This window comes from Anolis sagrei, chromosome 1 (assembly GCF_037176765.1).
Source record: "Anolis sagrei isolate rAnoSag1 chromosome 1, rAnoSag1.mat, whole genome shotgun sequence".
NCBI classification, from domain to species: Eukaryota; Metazoa; Chordata; class Lepidosauria; order Squamata; family Dactyloidae; genus Anolis; species Anolis sagrei.
In genome coordinates, this window is record NC_090021.1 from 113694405 (window position 1) to 113717827 (window position 23423).

Sequence of the window (23423 nt, forward strand, 5' to 3'; positions counted from 1 at the left end):
TCAGAATGTATGTTTTAATGGGAGTTTCATGAGGCTGGATTCGGCCTGAAAGCTCAATTATATTACAAAAGAATAGTCCTTACAGCCAGGTTGACAAACATCTGGGAGTTTGGGGTGCTCTGGTCTCCCATGGGATCTTGATTGGCCAGCCTCCACCACAACCCCATCCCCTCCATGCCTAAAAATCACAAACAACCCCCCGGAGTCCCCTTAGGAGCCATGGGAGAAAATTGCCATGTATTGAGTATTCCTCTAAGGTTTTAGGCCAAGGAGAACACTTTTTTCCACCTTGGAAATAAATAGGAAAGTCTACTGGTGGGAGAATGAGGAACATTTTTAGTAATTTTTGTTGAGTGTTAGGAGTACCATGAGGATAGAAAAATGTCCATTGGTCATGGGACTGCACAAAGCATATGACCTACACTCTTCTCAATCCGACGTATAGTTTGTTGTATGTGCAAAATGCTTCACGCAACATTATGGAAGAGGATGGATAGATTGTCTTTCTTTGATGTCAATCATTTCTTCTTGGACTTGCCTCTCAGGTTTTCTGTGCACAATTTGAAATGCTAGCTTTACAGCTGTACATGACTAGGGGCCCATCTACATGGGCCACAAAACCTGTGGCTGGTATGAAGCATTGCTGATATCAGCTGTTCTGGAACAGCTGTTCCAGGAGCTCCAATTTTATTTGCTTTGAATTAAATGTCTGTTTGCAATCCCAGGCTTGGGATTTTGCAGCAGGGTGGCTTCCTGTTATAGTTTGCAATCATAGGGCAAGCCACCTGTCAATTATAGTTAGGTTCCCTGGTCCTGCCCCTTTTTGAGTTTTGGAGGGAATAGGAGCCTTTTTGAGTCAGTTCTCACAGAGAAGCCTTTCGCACAGGACATAAAACAAAGAGCTCCTGTAGAAAACTTCGTCTTCTACAGCTTGGCCGGGGAGATATATAGCCTACAGCTTGGCCGGGGAGAAAAGGCCCCACAGCTTGGCTGTGGATTTTGCAACCTTACAGCTCCTTTGCTGAGGGACTTCAGCCAGCCATCACTGAAACATGAACTCCTTTTTCCCTGGAAGTCTACAAAGCTCTGCTTGGTAAGGATCTTTCGCGGAAGCCAGAAGCAGTTGGTACCGGGTGCAGGGGCTCCATGCCAACAGAGGCAAAGACAGACTGCCCAGATTAGAAGTTAAGGATTTCCCCATTAGTTAGTATACAGTTATGAAGATAGTGCCTGTTCCCAGTGAACAAGATTGCAAGAGCCTATAGACTGTTAAGAAAGCTTTAAAGTACCTGTTTGTTTTTCATCAATAAAGAACTTTGTTGGACTTACTTTAAGTCTCTACAGAACTTTGTTTGTGGGGAGGTCCAAGAGTCTTTAATCTGAGGCATCCCCGACGTCCTGTTGGGCACATGGAATTTATGTCCGGTCTACAGTCATATGCACAGGCCCAGCGTGCGACAGCACACCAGCCACCACCAGATTTTATCACAGTGTTCACACTACTTTGTGCCCAAACTGTGTCAACAGTGGGAGTGAGGTCCTGATTGTCCAAATGGACTGAACCAGTTCATCCTTGCTGAACAATCAACCTTATCTTTGTTGTTGTTTGTCACTACAGCAGAAGCCATGGAGCTCTAAAGAGGTCTTGGCATTCACTTGGTGCCTTTACAAATGTTAGCAAAGATGTTGACCTCACTTGAAGTGGGTAAAGGAGAGGTTAATCCCACACCCCTCTTAAGTTACACAGGTGTTTTTGCTGACATTGATAAGTGTTCTCTAGAGTTCTATGGACACTGTTGCAACAGCAACAAAAATGATAAAAGTAAATGCCAGATTGTTTTTCCTGATTGATTCAATATCTTTGGAGGCAATTCAATCCTTTTTTATTTAATGGTCTTTTAACTTTTGTTTCAAATAGGTTTTATCTGCACTTTGGAATTTTATGTCAACCACCTTGGGGGTCCCGTACCAGAAAAAAGACAACATATAAATTAAACAATAAACAAACACATACATGCAGAGATCATGACTTCTGCAATATAATCATTGATGGCAAATTGAGACTTGTAGGTTTGAACTAGCTCGCAAAAAGTGATTCTTCAGCACTGTCTTATAGTTGTAAATCCACCTCTCTGGAATACCACACTCCATCCTTTCCTCTCCTCTTTCAATTCAGAAACAAAGGGAACACAAGCTTTTGCTTCCATTTAGATTAACTATGGTTTCATGTGTCTTCTGATGTGTGACTGTGGTTAAACATCACTATGGTTAGCACTAGCAGAAATAATTCAGCATTTCCTTCTTCCTAAAGAGTAAGGTTAATCAAAGTCCATGTATGTTGAAACAACACAGCAAGCCAATATGTGGTTAAACTAAACGAGAAGCAAAAGTTTCTGAACTCCCATTAAAGGCAACATACATGCCTAGGACCAGACTACATTTGCTCTTGTAATGTCTAGCTATGGTTGAATTAGATCATGCATTAAATATTTCATTAGAAATGTGTTCTCACAAGCAAAAGAGCCTGGTTTTCTAAAATGCTCACTTCTTTTAAATAGTCACATTATTTCAGAAGTATCTTTGTTTTTCTACCAGCCCAAAAAGGCCATATTTCATTAGAAAACAATTTCTAATGAAAACTTCAGGAGAGAATGCTTCTAGAACATGGCCATACAGCCCGAAAAACCTACAACCACCCAGAAAACAATTTCACGGATCTTTCTCATTAGTGAATATCCCAATGCAGAAAAACATACGTTGCTATGTTTTAAGAGGAAGGATAACTTATCAGAAAGGGTATCCTAGATTCTATTAAGATAGTGTGTGTGTGTTTAGTATCATTAAATAAAATACATGAGAAAAATAGCTAGTTGTGAAAAGGAAAAGGAAGATACATCTATCCTAGGAAATACCTGAGATCTGCAACTGCCTGGGCTGGAGTATCATAGGGCATGGTTTCAAATTATTATTCGTAGTAGTATAAAACAAGGAAAACAATTATGTGAGGGATGAGGTTTCTAAAAAAAGCCTTTTCTGCAACTCACTACTCCTACATATGCTGACTTGCCTCCCTAAGCCATCTCCTGCAGTGCTTATACCTGTCTTCTTCCAATCACAGCAGCGATTCACAAAAACTCAAAGGGCTGCACCTGTAAAACCCAGCTGGCAACACTTATTTCTTGGCATGGGAAAAGGGGGATGAGCAAATCAAGGGAAATGAGCTGCACGTGCTGCACTCCAGCCACAAATTCAGATCCAGTGAATTGAAGTAATGATGTATTTAGTATATCCCATTGAAATGGTTTTGAATGCAGGCATGCAAAGCTAGTTCAGTCACCAGCAACAGGATGAAATCCTGACTATTTCATTACCAAGTGTCACTGGGGCTTAAGGGAGAAAGAAGACAACGTGAACAGAAGTGACTCATGTCAGCTCCTGTGAGTGTCCATGGAATGAGCATTACATCATATTTCACTTCCTGCGCTGCTTCCAGCTATTTTAAGAGAGCTCTGAAGCATTTTGTTGTCTCCCATTGTGTGTTTTTACATGCCACATACTCTGAATATATGCCATTCTGTGTTTGCTATTCATATTTTAAAAGGTTTTAAGTCTTAAGTACATCTAATTTATTAACTTGAAATAGTTATTATACACAGCTGTTACAATAATAACAATACATCTAAATTAGCTCTTCCCCTTAAGCCTTTATGATAATGTGCTATAACAAATTAGCTTATGAAGTTAGGATTGCATCACTCAATCTCAGGGAGAGGGAGAGGATCAAATCTAAAAAGCTCTTCAGCTCACTGGCAGCTGATCTTTGTTCAGGGACAGTCAACATTCAGCTTGAGTGGAGATAATGAAATTAGCGAAAAAGTGCTACTGTGCATTACATTTATACTGAAAAGCAAAAAAGCTTGCTTTATTTACATTTATCCTGAAATAGAGACATCTATTACACATATTAATAATTCCAAGTTTACAGTTTAAATTAATGTTACATTACTGCACCAAAAACCTTTTTAGAATGAAAATGAATTAAAATACCATTCATGATTTTAGTCCTCCCCACTCTTCCAGCTCCATGTTTTAAGTCAGGGAAAGAAGAAATGAGCTGCATGGATTTTTGAAAGCCTCATTTCTTACCCACTTACTCAAAGGGGATGATTGAGATAAAGCACAAGTATGTGCTAACTAGAAAGATGCACCTACCAAAATGTTTCTTGGCTGGCATGATAGAAAGAAAAGAGAGAGGAGCAAAAGGGTAGAATTGATAGAGAAACTGAGCTAAATACAAGAGCTAATACTCTTGCCAATAAGCAGCAAATGTAAACTTAATCACAATATGCCAACCCAAGCTCTGAACAACCCCAAAATATATTTTCTACAATCCAGGACTTCTAAACACAGTGATCCAACTCTCTCTTCAGTACTGTACATGTGGAGCCCATCTCTGTGTTTCCTGCACATTCGTGACATAATATTAATTAAAATGCAACTGGGGACAATCTATATTTAAGCAATATAGCAAAAGGGTGTCTTGCAGCCAGTCCTACCTTTCAGGTCTAGAAAAACCAGTTTATTTGGAAAAACCACTTGACTTGCTCTTTTCTGATATCATAATACAAATCTGATCTAGGAAGAGAAAATGAATCCACTAACACTAAGGAATGAATCTGTGCTTTCCAACATTTCAAAGATGAAAACCAGGTCATGTGTGGCCAAACAACATTGGAGTGTGGTCAAGATGGCAGAAGCAATAATGCACAAGCTAGGAGAGCAATTTATTCCTGCCTGGACATACAGGGAAGGGCAAAACTTTGTCACTTCCAACCTTCCTCACTCCTACTAAGCTAAATGAATGTAAACTATTTTGGTAGTTTGAACTTAGTTTGCAGCAAATGAAGTAAACTGAGGACAAAGGGGGAAAGCGAGAGGAGTGAGAAGTTGGGACATTTTATAAGCATCTCAAACAGTGGTATGGCAAAGGATTAATTAGGACTTTTCCTGACAAATCTGGACAGTTTGAGGGTATGTAAATACAGAGATGGATAATTAATTGATCACAGTTAGATTGAAATAATTACAGAACAAATTGACTGCACTAGGAACTTATCACACTGGGCTCCAGCTCCACCCATGCTTCCAGGATAGAGCCCACCAGATCCCATCACATGACATAGGGCTGCTTTGGTGAGGCTCCTTCCTGGAAGCATCCTAAGATGGAGACTTGAGAACATGGGAGGCTTCCTATGTTCTTACTGCATAGATCGGGAAAACCATGGGGGAAGCTGGGTGGTGTTCACTAGAGACCTTACCACATGGAGGTCACTAGCATGGATGACAGCAGGGGGATTCACGGGGCAGAGTGACAAATCCATGGAGCAGTAGGGGAAACTGTCACTCTGCTCCCTGCATTGCCACTTTCCCCACCACACAGGGGAAAGTTCTTTTTTTGCCCAGGAAAAAGGGCCAGCATGGTGTAGTTGCTTGAGCATTGAAATATAACTCTGGAGATCAGAGGGTTGTTGTAGGTTTTTTCGGTCTATATGGCCATGGTCTAGAGGCATTCTCTCCTGACGTTTCGCCTTCATCTATGGCAAGCATCCTCAGAGGTAGTGAGGTCTGCTGGAACTAGGCAAAAGGGTTTATATATCTGTGGAATGACCAGGGTGAGACAAAGGACTCTTGTCTGCTGGAGCTAGGTGTGAATGTTTCAACTGACCACCTTGATTAGCATACAATGGCCTGACTGTGCCTGGGCCAAACTTTTGTTGAGAGGTAATTAGATGTCCCTGCCTGCTTCCCCTCTGTTGTTGCGCTTTTGCAATTTTAGAGTTTTTTAATACTGGTAGCCAGATTTCATTCATTTTCATGGTTTTCTCCTTTCTGTTGAAATTGTCCACATGCTTGTGTATTTCAATGGCTTCTCTGTGTAGTCTGACATGGTGGTTGTGAGAGTGGTCCAGCATTTTTGTGCTCTCAAATAAAATTTTGGTTCATCAGGTGCTCTGCTATGGCTGCTTTCTCTGGTTGAAGTAGTCTGCAGTGCCTTTCATGTTCCTTGATTCGTGTTTGAGCGCTGCGTTTGGTGGTCCCCATATAGACTGGAGATCAGAGTTTATATATCTGCTCAGCCATGGGGGACCTTGGGCTTACACTCTTTCATCCTCAGAAAAAAAACAACTCCTAAATCCTGTGATAGATCTACTTTAGAGTCTCCATAACTCAGAAATGATTTGAAAGCACACAATCACAGCCGTATGAAGCTCATCAGGTAATATATTTTACAATTCAGGTAATCCATTTTACTTTAGTTCACTATATATAAATATAGCAAAACTATTTAGCTAGATTCTTGCAAGGCAACGTATGCATTGTATATCAGTCAGAATGTAAACTTGTTTGCAAATCCAAAAACTGTAAGGGGAAAAATTATAGCCCTTAAAATTTAATGAGAATTATTTCAAAATTAGAAGCCTGAAAATGTTATAACATAATTCCTTTTCCATTCCTTTTCTAACTTTTCTTGAACCAAAGGGTAACATATCTGATAGCTGACTTTTGCATGCTCTGTTCTCTGGGGATACAAAGTAGGGCAAATATAAGGTCCAAAGTGCTTTTTTCTTCTCCCCTGCTATTCTAGACAAACCATTACTTTTTTCAGACTCTGGGGAGTTTGTTTTAGAATTCCCCATGGATCACATGACACAAGCATTATTCTTTATACATCAAAGGTACTTTCCTGCAGTGTGAACCCCCAGTGTATTTTACACACAGTGAAAAAGAAAGATTTAAATCCCAGGGAGAGATGTCTATAATTCAAAGTCACCGTATTTTGGAGAATACTTGCTGACAAAACTTTAGATTAAGAAAGTGAATTGTACAAGCAGTGGAAGAAAACAAACATATAACCTCTTTAAAATACTGGGTAATGTATTTTCTATAACACACATCTAATACAAATTCTTCTAAATCCAGAAAAATTCCATTAACAAAATATGACATACTTGTTTACACTGTCTGCGCGTTCCAAAACCCTGCACTATTATACAGAGGCCATGCAGTGTGGCTTCCTTGTTGTTGTTGCTACTTTCCTTGATGCTATTTCTGACTACTGTCAAAACTAAGACAAGTGTATCACAGGGTTTTCTTGGCCAGATTTGTTAAGAGGGAACTGATCTTTGCCTTCATTTAAGACTGAGAGACTGTGTCTTGCCTAAGGTTACTCAGTGGGTTTACATGGTCAAGCAGGAATTTGAACCCTAGTCCCCAGAGTTGTAGTCCAATAGTTAAACCACGACACTGGATTTTTGACAGAATCCTCAGTTTTAAAAGTGAATAAGCATTGGAAGAAGATAATACATGTCCTCTTCCTGTTGTTGTGTGTCTTCAGAATGTTTCTGACTTGTGGCAATTCTAAGGCAAACCTATTGTCAAGTTTTCTTGTCAAGAGTCATCTACACTGATCAATTAACGCCAACTGCCACATGGAACAGATCTGGTGTAATGCAGGGCAAGGCCATCTTAATCTGGCCTTGCCATGGTAACCAATGTCAGGGGATACTTTGAATTCTGGCCCAGAATCTGGAGTATCCCCTGACATAGGGCCCCAAGTATATTTATTTATTTATTCATTTTCTAACATTTCTACCCTGCCCTTCTCAACCCCCAAGGGCGGGACTCAGAGCGGCTGCAACTGTTTTCACTGACAACCCATGTTGCCTGGGTTCAGGCAGCCTAGGGCACAGGATGGCACTTACTGTACCCTCCCATTTTCTGTGTCACAGCAGTTTCTGGCCATGACATGAGTCTAGTTGGTTGGTCAGTCATTGCTTGCAGTGATGTTGGTCAGGGCAATGGGGCAATAAGGAAAGGAAAGGGATGAGGAGGGAGCTATTTCTCCTCTCCTCCTCCCTCATCACCATGCCTGATGTCACTACAGGTGATGACTCACCAGTAGGACCTATATCATGGCTAGAGACTGCAGTAACATTGAGGATGGGCTCTCCAGGGCCACTGGGTAGTTGGGACTCCTTCCCACCACCGCTGTGGAAGTTGGATGGCTGTGGGAACCATCTTGAACTGATCCAACATAGCCCTCCATAAGGATCTCTGGGGGAGACGTTTCAGAAGTGACAATCACCAGAATGGAGTCGAGTTCTGGCCAATGAATATCTCCCAAGATAAAGGAGACATTGGGAGATCACACACAAGTGCTCGGAAACCTTGCTAGCTGTGCAGTGACCGGGGGAATCTGAGTGGTCAAGGATGATTAGAGAGAGGGCACAGGATGCCATTACACTCACACTGCTGAAAGCAAATCTGCAAGGGGAAAAGTCCACCACCTTGTTTTGTTTAATTAATTTTACATCTAACATTTGGGATTTACAGGGATTGCTGATTCTGCAGTAGCATCATTAACTTGGTCAATCACCTCCTTTTTGAACTGAGAGAAACTAATAATTGTTTTAAGATCATATTGCAAAATCAAAAAGCTTAACTTGATAGTGGTGTAATTACTTGAATGATAGAGGATACAATAATATGAACCCTGGAAGTTTGAAATCTTTTAATTTATTATTTGAGGTAAATGTTTTGGATTTTTTTCTAGAGATTGAAAGTACTCGTTGGAAAGACATTATTATTAAGGGATACACTCTGTTTGCTGATACAACCCCCCCCCCCAAAAAAAAAAACCCAGATAAGGCTTGTGGTTTGGCAGTACTACTGTATATACAGAATTATATACTTTTGTATAAACTTGTGATTGGTATCTGTGCTAGAACTGTAGATATCTAAAAGACGTATTATTTGTAATGTTGGAAGACAAGTTGGGAGACAAGGAAATATTGTTATAAAACGTTAGGAAGTGTGCCTCACTATAAAAAGAAAAGGGTTTATTATTTGAGATGTTTTTATTATGATAAGTTGCTTGTTAAAAGGAGCTGAGTCTGGATAAGCCTTTGACCTATAAGACTAATAATGTTATGTGATAAAATCACAAACCCTTTACTGACTTTATTTTATAGAAAAAGTATATGTTTTGGTAAGTTATTAGTTTATTGGAAGCTAGATTTTATAGAGAAGAGAATTATTGTTGCATTAGACGAGACATAAATTGATTATATATTTAAACAATTGCTGAAAAAGGCGAGGAATCACTTTTATCTTTTGGCATCTTTTCTTCCCTTTTTGTTTTTTGGAGGTTTTTTGTGTATTTTTCTAGCTGTCTTCCTAGTAAGCAAAAATATCAGAGTATTTAAGACACAAGGTCATAGCTAGTTATGGTGCTGTGCTCACATTGTTGGTGTTTTCAGATATGGCTATCCACTCCTACAAGTTAAAGTATTTTCCTATAATGCCACAAAGGGAAAAGAATGTATGCATTATTAATTTATAATGACCTGTTTGTCTTAGATTTTTAAAAATCAGATGTAATTCTTTTTTAAAAAATATTACCCAATCATAACCCTGTTTTCAGTCTAAGTGAATGCTTTTCCATTCTGTGGACACTGGCCTGGAAATAATCAAGATGTTCTTGTGATGGATGTTATCTGTGGACAAGGGAATACTATAAGTCTTATGAGATATTTCCCTCTAGTGATCTACAGAAAGCAAATTCTTCTACGCGTGTACATTCCCTGCCTTCTTTTAACACAATCCTGCTTACAAGTCACAGAGACAGCAGATGAACTCTCAAAAGGTGTGCCTTTGCAAACATACCCCTGATACATGGTTCATGAGGTTGGCATGGGACATGGTGGCAAGGACAAGGTCAGTTGGTGAAGTCTATGTGATTACAGCTCCATAGAGAATGCCCTCAATGTACTCAAAGCGATATTGTATACTATTAGAAAACTTCAGATTGCAACTGAGGAACGATTCTGCACTAAATTTGCACATTTTGTGCAGAAAACATTTATATGCTTCCTATACAGAAATCATTGTTTCTTATCTTTAAAAAGAATTAATTTTATGTAGACTAAGCTCTGAATAGCATTTGACTTGTCATGGTTCCCAGATATTCCACAAGCATATTTTTTCAATCTTTTTTTTTCAAATATTTTCAAATATTCCACTTATTTCTAGTAATGTTTAGATCACTAGCCAGCTTTTTCTGATTTCTTCCAAAGGCCTTGCATGGCCCAGTAGCATGTTGTCAAGTTTAATGATGAGTATAGTTAAAATATGTATGTAGAAAAATCAGTTAAATTACTGGGTGGTGTTATACAATCTAATCTTAAAGAATCCAGCTCTAAGATTGATATGTCAATCCATAAAACAATTAAAGTAGATTTTGCAATGTCACCAGAAATGTTTCTCTTGGGTATTGTGGATAAACAATTGGATGGTAAGTATGGGTTACCTCTTCAGTACATGATATCAGCAGCAAGATCAAACTTGGAAGCAGTGCCAAAGATGGATTAATAGATTGTTAAGGTTTCAGAGTTAATCCAAATTGCCAAATTAACATTGGTTTTAAAAGCTAAGCCAATTGAAAGGGACATTTTGTTGTTGTTGGAAGAATGGAAACTATTTATGCACTTTTTGAGCAATATTAAATCTTTGGATATAAAAATCTATGGTTACAATTGTTAGTAATTACCAGGATTATTTGTTGGAGATGTGCTGGCAGAATATTTTTTTCTGTTTGGCTTGCTTTTATTACAGTTTGGATCGAAGAGTCAGAGCTCTTTTGTGCGTCAGTTAATTAGTGTTTAGTGCTTTAATATTGTGTTTTAATTTAAGTTACATTTTTCCATTTCTTCTTCTTCCTTTTTTTGAATGTACATTGTGAATTAGATGGTTTATGTTAAAGATAATCAATTTAATAAAAGGAAAAGAAGACTGGATATATATGCAAAGCATGACCTTACTTTTAATTAGAAAAACACTAATCCAAATGTTAGACATTTTAGAAAAGCACATTGAGATGACTAACATTTTCTCATTGCTCTCTATTCATGTTACAAAACCAGTGTTAACTTATTCCTTTTATGTTAAGGCTCACTCGAAGACAACATGGAAAACTGACTCTTCTGTACATTTATTTACAAAGCTGGAGGTGAAGAGAATGTCTCCTTTTTACACTAACAAGGGAGTAAACCATACTATCTTGCCTTCTAAGATACAAAAACTCCTTATGATCTGTCACTTAAATTTTGAACTCACTTTGCAGCAATTAATGTAAGATGAAAAAAATGTGAGAAAGAGGGAGGAGGAGTAAGAAACTGGGACATTTTAAAAACAGCTGAAAAAGTGGAATAACAGTGAATTTCTTGGGACTGTCTTAAGTTCATTGTCAAGTCTATGGTACCTGTTTATCTATGTAAAATTTCATACAGATGGAAACATCCTCAAAGAAAATAAACTTCAGATATGCAGACAAGTAGAGGAAAGATCCTCTACATCCCTAACCTTGTGTCAGACTACTAGATTTTCAAGATGAAGGATCCTCTCCCAGTACGTTGCCTTCTCGACTATTTTCTATTCTTAATCTTTAATATAAGGTGAATGTTCAAAAAATGAACCCTTACCTGCAGTGTGGGGGCGGTGCTATTTATTCTACCATTTAATTCTGTTGTAAGTGCAGACCAGATCTCTGTGGCTGCATTTCTACATACTTTTTAAAATGCTGTTAAGTTTAATAAAAAGCAACTGGGCTTCTTTCCAAGTGGATGTGTATTACTTTTTGGTGCCAGTGTGCTGTGTTAACTGTCATGTTTTTTGGTTTGTTTTACTTGCTCACATCAGTTAAACTTATCCTCCCAGAGGAAATAATGAAGGTAAAAATATAAGAAGAAAGGGTCAAATAAGAAGGAACATAGCAAAGGTCTTTGAAAGGTAAGATATGTCAAACTAATCTGGGGGAGATAATTGGTTTTCTGGACAAGGGAAAATCTGTCAGTTTAGTCTTTTCACATTTTAGTAAAGCACTTGATATTGTGTCATATGGGAGATCATGACTTAAATTGGAAAACATGGCCTACAAGGTAATTTTGTAGATACATATGAAACTGGCTAAAAACAAGACACAAGGGGACGCATAGAAGGGCCCTTTAAATGCTTCACATGGGCATGTGGTGAACACATAAAATATCAGCTCTGGAAAACTGATTTGCAATTTTAATTTTGGTCTGGGACAAGTAAGAGGCTGATAAAAACAAATCACAGCTGGAATATGATGATGAAATTAGGAGGCATAAGTAACAAAATGAGGGCTATAGGTATGAATGAGATGCACAAACTACTCATCAAGAAACAGGCGATGGGAAAATGCCTACCCAACTGCAGTTATTTGAATGTTGACCTTTCAAAAGCCAGTTTATGTGTGGAATCACATGTAATCTCAAGGCTCTCTTGTGCCTTCTTCCCACACCCTTCCTCTTCTAACATCCCTCTGTGTGTAGGATACATCCTTCCCACCTTCTTAATTAGTTTGCATAGTCCCATCCCATGGTACATATATGTTCCCTTTAGATTTCAAATGCCTCTTCTTGTCCCACTGACAGAGTAAGTAGGTGGACTGCCTGGAAATATCAGACACTTAAGTCCAATTTAAGACTCCAATAGGAACTGGAATCTACTTTAAAAGTAAAGGTAAAGGTTTCCCCTGATACTAAATCTGATTGTGTCTGACTCTGGGTGGTGGTGTTCATCTCCATTTCTTAGCCAAAGAGCTGGCATTGTCTGTAGCCACCTCCAAGGTCATGTGTTCAGCTTGACTGCATGGAGCACCGTTACTTTCCCACCGAATTGTATTTATTGATCTACTCACATTTACATGTTTCCAAACTGCTAGGTTGGCAGAAGCTGGGCCTAACAGTGGGAGCTCACCTCACTCCTCAGTTTCAAACCGCCAACCTTTTGGTCAGCATGTTCAGCAGCTCAGCAGTTTAACTCACTGTGCCACCAGGGGGTTTCGAATCTACTTTATGTAATATAAAATATTAAAAGATAAACAGAAACTGAAAAAAACTGCCTAGTTTTACCATTTTGGTTTTTAAAAATGTAACATGTCACAACTCAGACTAAAGAAAATCAGCAGCAGAACCCCCTCTGAATTACAAAACAAATATTTGTATTACTAGATCAATTAGCATTCAAAATGCAAACCATCAAAAAGTTTACTAACCAGAGTAGTTTTTAGAAAGTGATGAAAACATATTAGAGTTAGTCCAAAACAAATATAAAGAAAGAATTCAATGATCTAGTAATAATAATAATAATAATAATAATAATAATAATAATAATTTATTCCATTTTTCTTCCAGAAAGAGGACTCAAAGCGGCATACAGCAAATAAAGTTTAAAATGTTACATAACATAAAATACGATCATACACCTCAGCATATTTAAAATTAACAAATTAGAACAATTATCAACCCCAAAACCTTAAACAAATGACACACAACATAAAATTAAACATTTATTATTAAAAACTCCTGTAAAGTCTAATTCCTTTAGTCCATAAACTTCACAGAATTGCACATTACAGGCAAATAAACAAAACAAAATAAAAAACCCTTGATTCTCATAGAGATCTAACTTTGTGTGAAAATGGGAATACATAGAGCTGGGAATCCACCAATAAGATCAATAAGTATATGATCACACATATTAAAAATGTTTTTCAAATACCTCGGACTCTAACCATTTGACCCTGATATGATTACAGAGCTAGAAATAGACAGTGCTCGAGGAAAACACATCATTTCAAATATTTCATACAAAGCTAAAGATGTAAAGTAAACTGGATGATTTGTTTTTCTCCCATATTTTCTAAAATGCTTCGGAACTAGAGAACTGGAGAGTAAAACACAAGGAAAGTCTAACATTGGCAGTGGCATTTTATACAATTTTAATGTCTCACCTTTTCTCCTTTTTGGCCTGGCAAACCTGATACACCTGGCAATCCTACTTCTCCCTGTTTAAAATAAAATGATAATGATCCATTCAGGAATATTAAGTACAAGAAATAAAGAAAATAAAATGTTATATTCTGTGATGTAGGGATGGGAATCACATAACCCTCCAGATATTGGACTGCAACTCCTATCACATTCACTGATGGCTATGACAGTTAAACTGGGAATGTGTAGTCCAACATCTGGAAGGCCACATGTTCCCCTGCCTTACAAGGCCAGAGCACAATATATCTGATAGTTATTTTAGAGGAAATTCACATGAGCAGAAAAGCTCAATTATTTCGTTCTTTCAGTCTTGTTTAATTCTAGGTCAACCACTGCCTATGTTATTGGAGAAGGAGGTCATGACTTTGGGTATCAGCAGCTGTTAACAACAATCTCCACTATTGTCTCATGTTTTTTCGTTTCTTCCTTAGCACAGCTCCTATGTATTACAGCTATTACTAATGACTTTCTTAACACAATGCCACCACTTTGAGACACATCCAATGTCACCTCATTTTGGAAGGTAAACAGGTTTGAATCAGTTTAGGCCTTAAATGGGGGAACCGCAAGAAGAGCTAGAAAAAGAATCTTCTCTTAAACTGTGGACAGCCACATCAATCAAATTTGCTCATACAAAGCTATCAACCTGATGCACTAAAAGGCTGTGTTCCTAGTCAGACAAGAAGTTGTCTTACTTGAAGACTAGTGGAGGTGTAAAGGCTGCTAATGTCACAAAGCTCATTTCTTCTTATAAATAGGAACCTCTCTTGATTCCTATGCAATTATTTCAAGGGAATCAGTCATGTTCTTTTTTAGAGGATTCCTCAATCAGGATTTCACTTCTACCATCTCAAATTTGCTTTAGGTGCATGACAACAATAATCTCAGCTGTCTGACAATAGGTCAGTATAATAAAGAGAAACTCATATCATCTTGAGTGATGCTTAATGATGTCTAGAGCATTATTATTTCAATATTACATTTCAATCCCTTTCATTTTGGCCCCTGCAGTCAACTGAATTGCATACTATTGTATGTTATATTACTGCTAGTGCTTAAGCCTGATGCAAACAGATACACACAGCATCAATGTGTGGTCTGTACTAATCTTTCCAGGCCTAAAAATGTTAACATTTTATGATGTTCTTTTTTAAAAAAATCTGAGAAGTACAAAAATAAATTTGAAACTGATGCTGGAGAGAAGTTGGGGGTTGAAAAATCCCTCAAGTCCTTCCCAGGTTAACACATAGGTTTGCACATGTCTAAGAGCCAATCATGTACAAATTTTCTAAAAGCATATTCTTGCTATTTATCATGTTCATTAAAAAAACACTATTTTAATTGGCAGTCCTAAAACAGTCATGCCAGCAGGCTAGTTCGTGTTAGTTAGTCCAGCTGATCTCCTTAGGAAATCAGACAGTTTCTCTGAACAATACCAGGCAATGATTCACAACTGGTTTCTGTTATGATGACAAACATACACAGAACCCAGCTATCTCCTTGAAATCTTCTCATTTGTTTATTTCTACATATAAGCATTCATGCAAACATGTCTGTCTAAGCTTAGTGCCTCTATATTTTACCCCATTCATCTTTAAATTACAACAGAGGTGACTAGATTTGAATTTAGGGAGCCAATAACCACTAATAGGGCCAGAAAAAGACTGCATGCCTGATTTAAAAGTTGCTACAGTGGTGCTGTTTCAGAACCTTTTGTCTCTTATATATTAGGGGTGGGAATATATATGGCCCTCCATATATGGACATAAACTCTCAGCATTTTTATCATTAGCTATGCTGGCTGGAGCCACTGGGACTTGAAATACAACATCTTCTGGAACTCTGCACATGTGCTGAATTTAACTCTGTTCCTTTTGTTCTCATCCAGTGCACCAGTTATATTTACACCCTCACCCAGGTCTTGTGTTTCACATAACAATGAGATAAGGATCGTCACACACTGTGCAGGTTCTCAAACTATCTATTTCAAGATACAATCATTCATACTGTTCAGAAGATTCATCTCTGCAGGAAACCTTGGAGTGACATTTATCCAATCAACATGAAGCGGTTCAAACAATCCTTTATTATAGTATTTGCCTCTTTGGTAGACTTTTCTAATCTTTCTTAAAGCTGAACATCCATGCTGACATAAGGGTTTGACAGCAGAACCCTGAGTTTTTAAGTGGCAACGTTTGTTTAATCAAGGCTGTACATCTGTCTTGGCTTTGTACCATTTAAAAAAACACATAATTACTATAGCCTTTCCAAACTAATTTATTATCCAATGTGCCTTTAGCCTGTTTAAATATGAAAAGTCAATAGAAAAAGCATAATGTTCTCTTGTGCAAGGTAACATCCAGCCCTCTATTTGCAATTGGACAACTACTCCCAGCATTCATCACCATTATTTGTGGTTGGAAGGGCTGGTAGCTCGAAGGCTGGCATGTCTCTTATGGATCGGCTGCAGAAGATCAAAACAGGTGTGAGTGGCAGCAAAGAGGGTGTAGGGCTGAGTCTGGCCCTGCTTGGCTGAGCACCCAACAGGTGCAAAAACACACAGAGCACCAGTGGCTCCTGGGAAGGGGATGCCCCAGGAGAGGATGGCGGGTGGGAGGATGCGAACCACTGCAAAATCCCTGCCCGTTAAGTCGGGTAGAGCATTTCTTTTAAGCAATGGTACTTGTAAGAAGAAACAACCAGGTATTCAAAGCAGCATATCAACACTATAGAATTAATGCAGCTTGGCAGCACTAACAGCCATGGAATTTAAAGTTTAAAGTTTGGTGAGGAACCAGCACTCTTTGCAAGAAAAGGTAAAGACCTTGTAAAATCACGTCTGATGATTCCGTAATATTGAGTCATGGCTATTATAGTGGTGTAAATACTACAGTGTTGATGCACCCCAACCTTAACTGGTCACACAGAGGCTGGGTGTAAAGAAATAATTTATATACCTTATTTGGATGGCAAAAGCATTTTTCTTCAGGTTTTTTTTCCATCATGGGAAGTGCATGTATTTCACCAACAGGAGCAGTTGATGGTGACACTGTAGTCGTTTTCAAGCTTTCTTCCAAAGAACACTGAAATCATATATTATTCGGACGTCATTTAACTTCATCAAGAGTGAACAAAATGTATATTTTTTGCTTTGTTGATGCAAACATAAACAAAATATTAAACTGAATTAAACATCAGGCAATGATTCTTTTAAAAACCTGCTAGTGAATCACAAAGCAATGCTATGTTACTTACTGTAAAGTAGTTCTATGAGTTTATCAAAAGAGACAGGAAAACTGCAATTACAGCAGGACAAGAGCATCTTTGCTTTTGAGGTTTTACACACCATTGCCCCTTTCCTGTTCCCTTGATGGTAAACCACCTGGAAAATGTTTCTTTTACTAATAATTCATTAATGACCTCCTTTTGGATAAGAAGCATCTTCCAATGGTTTTCCACAACAGGAGTGATAAACTCCCTAAGTTCAATGGCACTTACTGATGAATAAGTTATTTAAAAAATTAGCCTAGAAAGTTTGGGTGAATGTATGAGCTGCTCCTTAACTCTAATCAAAGCAAGGAACAATCTCCTACTTTTTAAAAAAGTAGTGAAGGTGAGACCCCAGTCCATCCTGGGACTATTGACCTTCTTTACTGTCTACAGTCTGGTGCCACTTTTGGTCTTTTTGAATGCCTGGGTGGGAGAATGATGCAGCAGCAGCAGCAGAACTCTTTGGCATTTCCCCCCAAAGGAGCACTGAAAGTACAAGGGGTCAGTGCTTCTTTTAGGCTCTCCTGGGACAGACTAAGTTCTCATTTTTCACCACTCTAATCGAGGAAGGGGGTGGCTCTTTTTTATTTCATAAGAGATAATAATGAACCTTAATGCTTATAAAAAAAGAGGATCCATCCCTTTCTCTGAGTGGCAAAATACCCTCTGAATGCCTAGGTGAGAAAATGGCCAGTTTATTTATGGGCCCTTCCACATAGCCCTATATCCCAGAATATCAAGATAGAAAATCCCACATTATCTGAGTGTGGACTCAGATAACCCAGTTCAAAGCAGATATTGTGGGATTTTCTGCCTTGATATTCTGGGATATAGAGCTGTGTGGAAGGGCCCTAAGCTTCTATTTCAAAGAACAGAGTATTCCAATGACACTGAACGATTTGTTTACATGTCTATATGGGCAAAGAAGCTGAACTTGGGGATTTATATTTAAACAGAATGAAAGCAATGGCATATTGAGGCCATCTGTAACCTAACGTATCATCCCCCCCCCCCCCGGGCCTGGTTATGGATTGTATCAATATCTCATTATGGTAATTCCTTTAATATCTAAAGGACTAGTGAAACAAAAAGATGGTATCCATTTCTATTCTTAGAACTTACCATATTCTCAGAAACTTCACAGCAAGTCTCCTGATCCGCAAGACTGGGATTGCAATACAAGATCATGTGACCAAGTTCAATCTGTTTAATGAACACATGGATGTTATCAGCTGTATAAGACAAGCAATACTGAAACACCTGAAACTGCCCTGGTCACATTCAACACAGAGTTTAATAACTTTCACTATTTACATCTGCCTAATCCTGTTCTGAACTGTGGCCATAACTTTTAAAACATGTAATCTAGCAGTAAAGTCCTTTCTCAACAACACCTATGAAAATTATACTCATTTTGCTATCTTCTTTTTCTTCCTCAATTTGCTTTGTTTATTCTTAATGATGTAATCGTTTCATCTGATCTACCACATAGCATTGTCATGCCTGCTCATTAACTATAGGTTTCTACACTGGCCATATATAGATATCATCCATTAGCCTGATTCCTATTGATTACATATTGAATTGGTTTCATTTAGCTTTAGTTATCCTGTATAATTGTAGAATCACTTGGATGTCTGCTGGCCATTATCACATGATAAACAAATATATTTCTGTTTGCTTATGATGCTGTTTTATGAATTTTAAAGTGATATATTTTAACTATGTTGATCAGGCGCCCCAAGTCCCTTCAGGGAGATGGAGGTGGGGTACAAAAGCAAAGTTGTTGTTGTTGTTGTTTTTGTTGTTGTTGTTGTTGTTGTTGTAATACCAGGAAAAGAGAGAAGGTAAGGAGAACAAAGTGTAGGGTTTGTGAAGAAGTGTAATTTTTTTTACTCTAACAGCTCTTTTTTAAGAGTGGGATTGATGCAGGAAAATATTCAGTGCAAATCAAATCACATGTATACAAATAAAAGACTAAGATGCCTGTTTAGCATTTGAACTGAATCACCTCTGCAGCAAGAGATATATAATTTCTTTTGCATTTGTGGTTGGCTTATTGGAAATACATTGATCTAGATCTGAACTTCTTTTATCCTCCATGATGAAAAATAGCTGGCAAAATAATTCTTCCCCTCCATCATTCAAATAACAAGTGTTTGCTTGCTGTAGAAAAAAAAAAGTCTATAAATGCTAATTGTTTTGTGATACATTTGTTAGCTCAAGAGAAAGAAACCAGATGGAAAGGAGTCATTGATGGCATGTGGACAGAGGAAAAGGGCTTGGAAACAAAAGGAACGTGACAATGTTAAGGGCCCTGGGTGGGAATACTTTCCCTCCCATGAAACAACTAGAATAAAACCTACACATATGGAAAGGATGGGCCAACACACAAGAAATATATGTTTTTCGTGTGTGTACGGACATGTGGCATGGGGGTGTGGGTGCACTATTAAACCAAAACATTCACCACACATGAAAAGTGCTTCAGCTGTGTGTGCATTAAGCAGAGTAGAATAAAAATATTTTGAAACATCTTTTACAACATGATGCTAAAAATACTTTTTGCAAGTTTTGTATGCACTCCGCAAATGTAAACTATACAATGTCTATCAGTTTTTCTCAAGCTTTTTACACCAGAGGAAATCTTATAATAATTTTTAGGTCTCAGAGAGCCCCTAAATAAAAAATAAATAAATGTATAACTGACTTTTATTTAACCACAACCTTTTGCAGAACTCCTCCAAACTACTTCTGCATATTCAACTCAATTTTTAATATTTGGAATAAAATGGATGAAGAGGGGATGGAGAAGAGAGGTACTTGGACATTTTAAAAGCAATCAAATAAATGGGACAACAGACAATCAGGACTACGACTGCAAATTCAGGACAGGTGGACATGGTGGGAATCACGATGACATCATTACTTGTCTGTAATTCCCAGCATTCTCCACGACTAACTACTCTAGCTATGACTACTGGGACTTGTATCTGGAGAACTTCATGATTCACACTCCTGTCCTACAGGATGTCCTCTTTGTTCCAAGATCTTTGTAAATGATGATTTCATATATTAGATACAAGTTTATTGTTTTTACTTGTTTTATATTTATATTAATGTTTTAATTGTAAATAAATGAATAAATAAATAATATTGTTTTGCAAATTCTTGCTATGAGTTTACAAATATGTTTTAAACACGCTGAAAGGGATTCAGCAATCCTGTTTCAAGAGGCAACCCTAATTTAGTGGAGGCTCATATTGGAAGGAAGTAATTTTAACCACATTTCCTTTTATATTACTTCTCAAACTAATCAGGAGGTTCTTCCATAGCAGTTCCATGGCATCTTTTTTTGATGGTACTGGAGGGAAAATTGGAAAGGAAATGCCTCCTCCCTTTCTCTTACAAAGTCGCCATTGACATCCCACTCATGGGGAGTCTGGATCCAATCTATATTTTCTGTGTTATTAAAAAATGTTTCACAATGCAACTTACGTCTACAGGCTTGCCATCTAAATAGCGGGTAGCAATAAGAATCTTCCCTTGGAAGTCAGCAGTAGCTATTTCATCAGTCTGCCTGTGCTCAATTAAACTGCAGTCCACATACAGGGAAACCATCCTCGGTTGTACGCTGATGCTGAGTTTGTGCCATTGCCGATCAAAGACTGAATGTATTTCATGGCTTTTGAAAGTGTAGCGCAGGGAGTGCCCTTGGGTGGATTGTGCAACATACTCTACAACCTTCTTTGAACCATCAACAGTAATGTAAACCTTTTAAAAAAGATAGAACAAAGTTTTTAATTAATAGAAGTTGTTCCAAAGCAAATTAAATTCAGCATGTAGAAAGAAAACAGAAGCATACATCTCATTATATATTGGGTGAGATCAAGAGAATTGCCATTCCACTTGGTCAATGGGACTTTTATGTCTCTCCTTTCCATTGCAGGTGCATTTAATCATCTACCAAAACCATCCCTGAAGGTCAAGAGTCAGGCATGTAGCCGGGGGGAGGGGGGGCTTGGAGGGCTTCAGCCCCCCCCCCCCTGAAATTTTCATGGTGGTTCGCGAAAAGGCCTTAATGGTGCATTATTTAAACTGTTATGTCTATTCATATCATGATCTGATCACCATACTCAATATATCCCATATGCATGGGGGTATTGGGGTAATGATACAAAAGGTTTGCTAGGCTAGACCCTCTTTCACTCAGACTCAGCCCCACCCTGAAACCCAGCCCCCCCAAAACCCCCCCTGAAAAAAATTCAGCCCCCCCCCGAAAAGAAATCCTAGCTACGGGCCTGTCAAGAGTCTCTCCATAATAACATGAGATGTGTGTTGGGAAAGATTGATGGTTTTAAAACTTCTTTTTGCACTATTAGTGGAAATTACAATTTCCCCAACCTTTCTTCTTTGAGACTTGCTGGATCCCACTCCTTGATATTCACCCCAACAACTCTGTTTGTAACTTTCAATTACCTCATGAAGGGAACAGTTACTGTTTAATTAACTATTCATTTATTATTTCTATATTGTACTATCCCCCAAGGAGCCTAAAATATGGATGTATGAGTATTGACTAGTTTTCTCATCCTTAACAAGAAAGGGTGTCTTAACACATCATGAAACTTTTGTTTTAATAGGTTTTTCTACAAAATCTGATTGGGTGTTGTTTTCTTTTGCGCAACTGTAACTTTAACAAAAAAAAAGTTCAAAAAGGCCAACAAAAATATCAGAAATGCTTGAGCAATCCCATTATTTCTCCCAGTAGAAAGGCTTTTGGAATCTATGCACTCTATCCCACTGAGGAGGAGGGGGGCAACATCCTATTACCATGACATTATATCTTATAGCATTATAAAGAGGACATCCTTCCATTTCTCATTACTCTTCACAGTGTGCCTTTTCTTATCAATTTTATTGAAATTATCAGATTTATCTCATGAGCCAGTGTAGTCCATTTTTAAAAGAAAAAACCTTGGGGAAAAGCTTATGGGATACTTGATTTTCCCCTCTGTTCCTGCTATTCTAGAGTAGAGCTAAGTATGTCTTACATATGACACAACTCTAGGAAAAACCTGACCCCAGCATAGGGTTGGGGAGGGAGAAACAAATGAAGAAAATCAAACAAAATGGGAAAGTCAGTTTGTTCCAACCTGTGGCAAGTTGCGTTGATCTAAAACTTGCAGTAAGTGCCATCGTTCTTTTTTGCTGCTCCTTCTAAGACGGAATGTGGCTGTTAAGAAGTATTCCTCTGGAAGTCCATTTGGAAACACTTGCCTAAATAAATATGTGCAGAGGAATGTTGTCATTAATTTGAATGTGACCCATAATGCAAAAGAAGAAAACAAACATATGTTGAGATGCACGACACTCACGCATGGCCTTTTGGGTGTTCTTACAAACATACTATCTTCAAGAGACAATTTCATAGCTGTCTAGAGCACATTGCACTCCATTACAAATAGCCTTTGGATCCTCAAATATTCATATACAGTTGGCTGTCAGTATAAAACTGCTCACACCTTTTATCGTCCAACACAAACAATTATAAACTCACTGCATGGTTCAAATGTATGGTTCACATGATACACATTCCCAACTCTCAATGGAGAGCAAGATATATGCTATGGATATATGCTGGAAAAGACCATAGTGAATTTAACAAATCTTATTCAGTTATGGGTATATGTAGAATTTCATTCACAAGCACTCAATTGGCAGAAAGGCAGAGTATAAATCAAATTGATCAATCATATAATTATAATGTACATCATAGTTTAATTTAAAACTTTTTTAAAACTAATGAAAGTACCCAACCGTTTGTTACCCACTACTATTTTTGTTCTTTTCTTCACTTTTAGAAAAAAAAATGCAGGTGTTTCAATTAATCTATCTCAGAATTCACTCAACTTGCCCAAGCTTTATATAGTTAAGAAATCCTTTAGCTTGTCTACAACTATGTTTTTTCCCTTTCTCCTTGCTCTTTTTCTCTTTTCCTCCACTACCATTTTTCATTCTTGCTGGTCTCTCCATCTCTCCATGCTAGTTCTTTTTCAGCTTCCTTCTTCCAACTCTTGTCCACACTACACCTCTTACTCATATTCTATTTTCAAAATGGAAACAATAGCATGGACCCATATAAGGGTTAGAACTGAAAGAACTAATCAAGGAAAACTGCTTTGTTTTCCCCAGAAAGCTTGTAAAGATCTGGCTTGTTTTTTTCAAATGTGGACC

At 38.0% G+C, this 23423-nt stretch overlaps 1 protein-coding gene across 3 annotated transcripts in view; it reads right to left on the minus strand.

Annotated features, from left to right (window-relative positions):
• Nucleotides 1-23423, minus strand: part of COL19A1 (collagen type XIX alpha 1 chain) — a 232558-nt gene that overhangs the window by 143230 nt on the left and 65905 nt on the right. For all 3 annotated transcript variants that reach the window (XM_067467964.1, XM_060752836.2, XM_067467969.1), the window contains exons 4-8: nt 22343-22466; nt 20685-20960; nt 18309-18389; nt 16874-16999; nt 13877-13930 (exon numbers count right to left, since the gene is read on the minus strand). In XM_067467964.1, coding sequence (XP_067324065.1) covers nt 13877-13930; nt 16874-16999; nt 18309-18389; nt 20685-20960; nt 22343-22466 — 661 coding nt within the window. The remainder of the gene's footprint in view (nt 1-13876; nt 13931-16873; nt 17000-18308; nt 18390-20684; nt 20961-22342; nt 22467-23423) is intronic.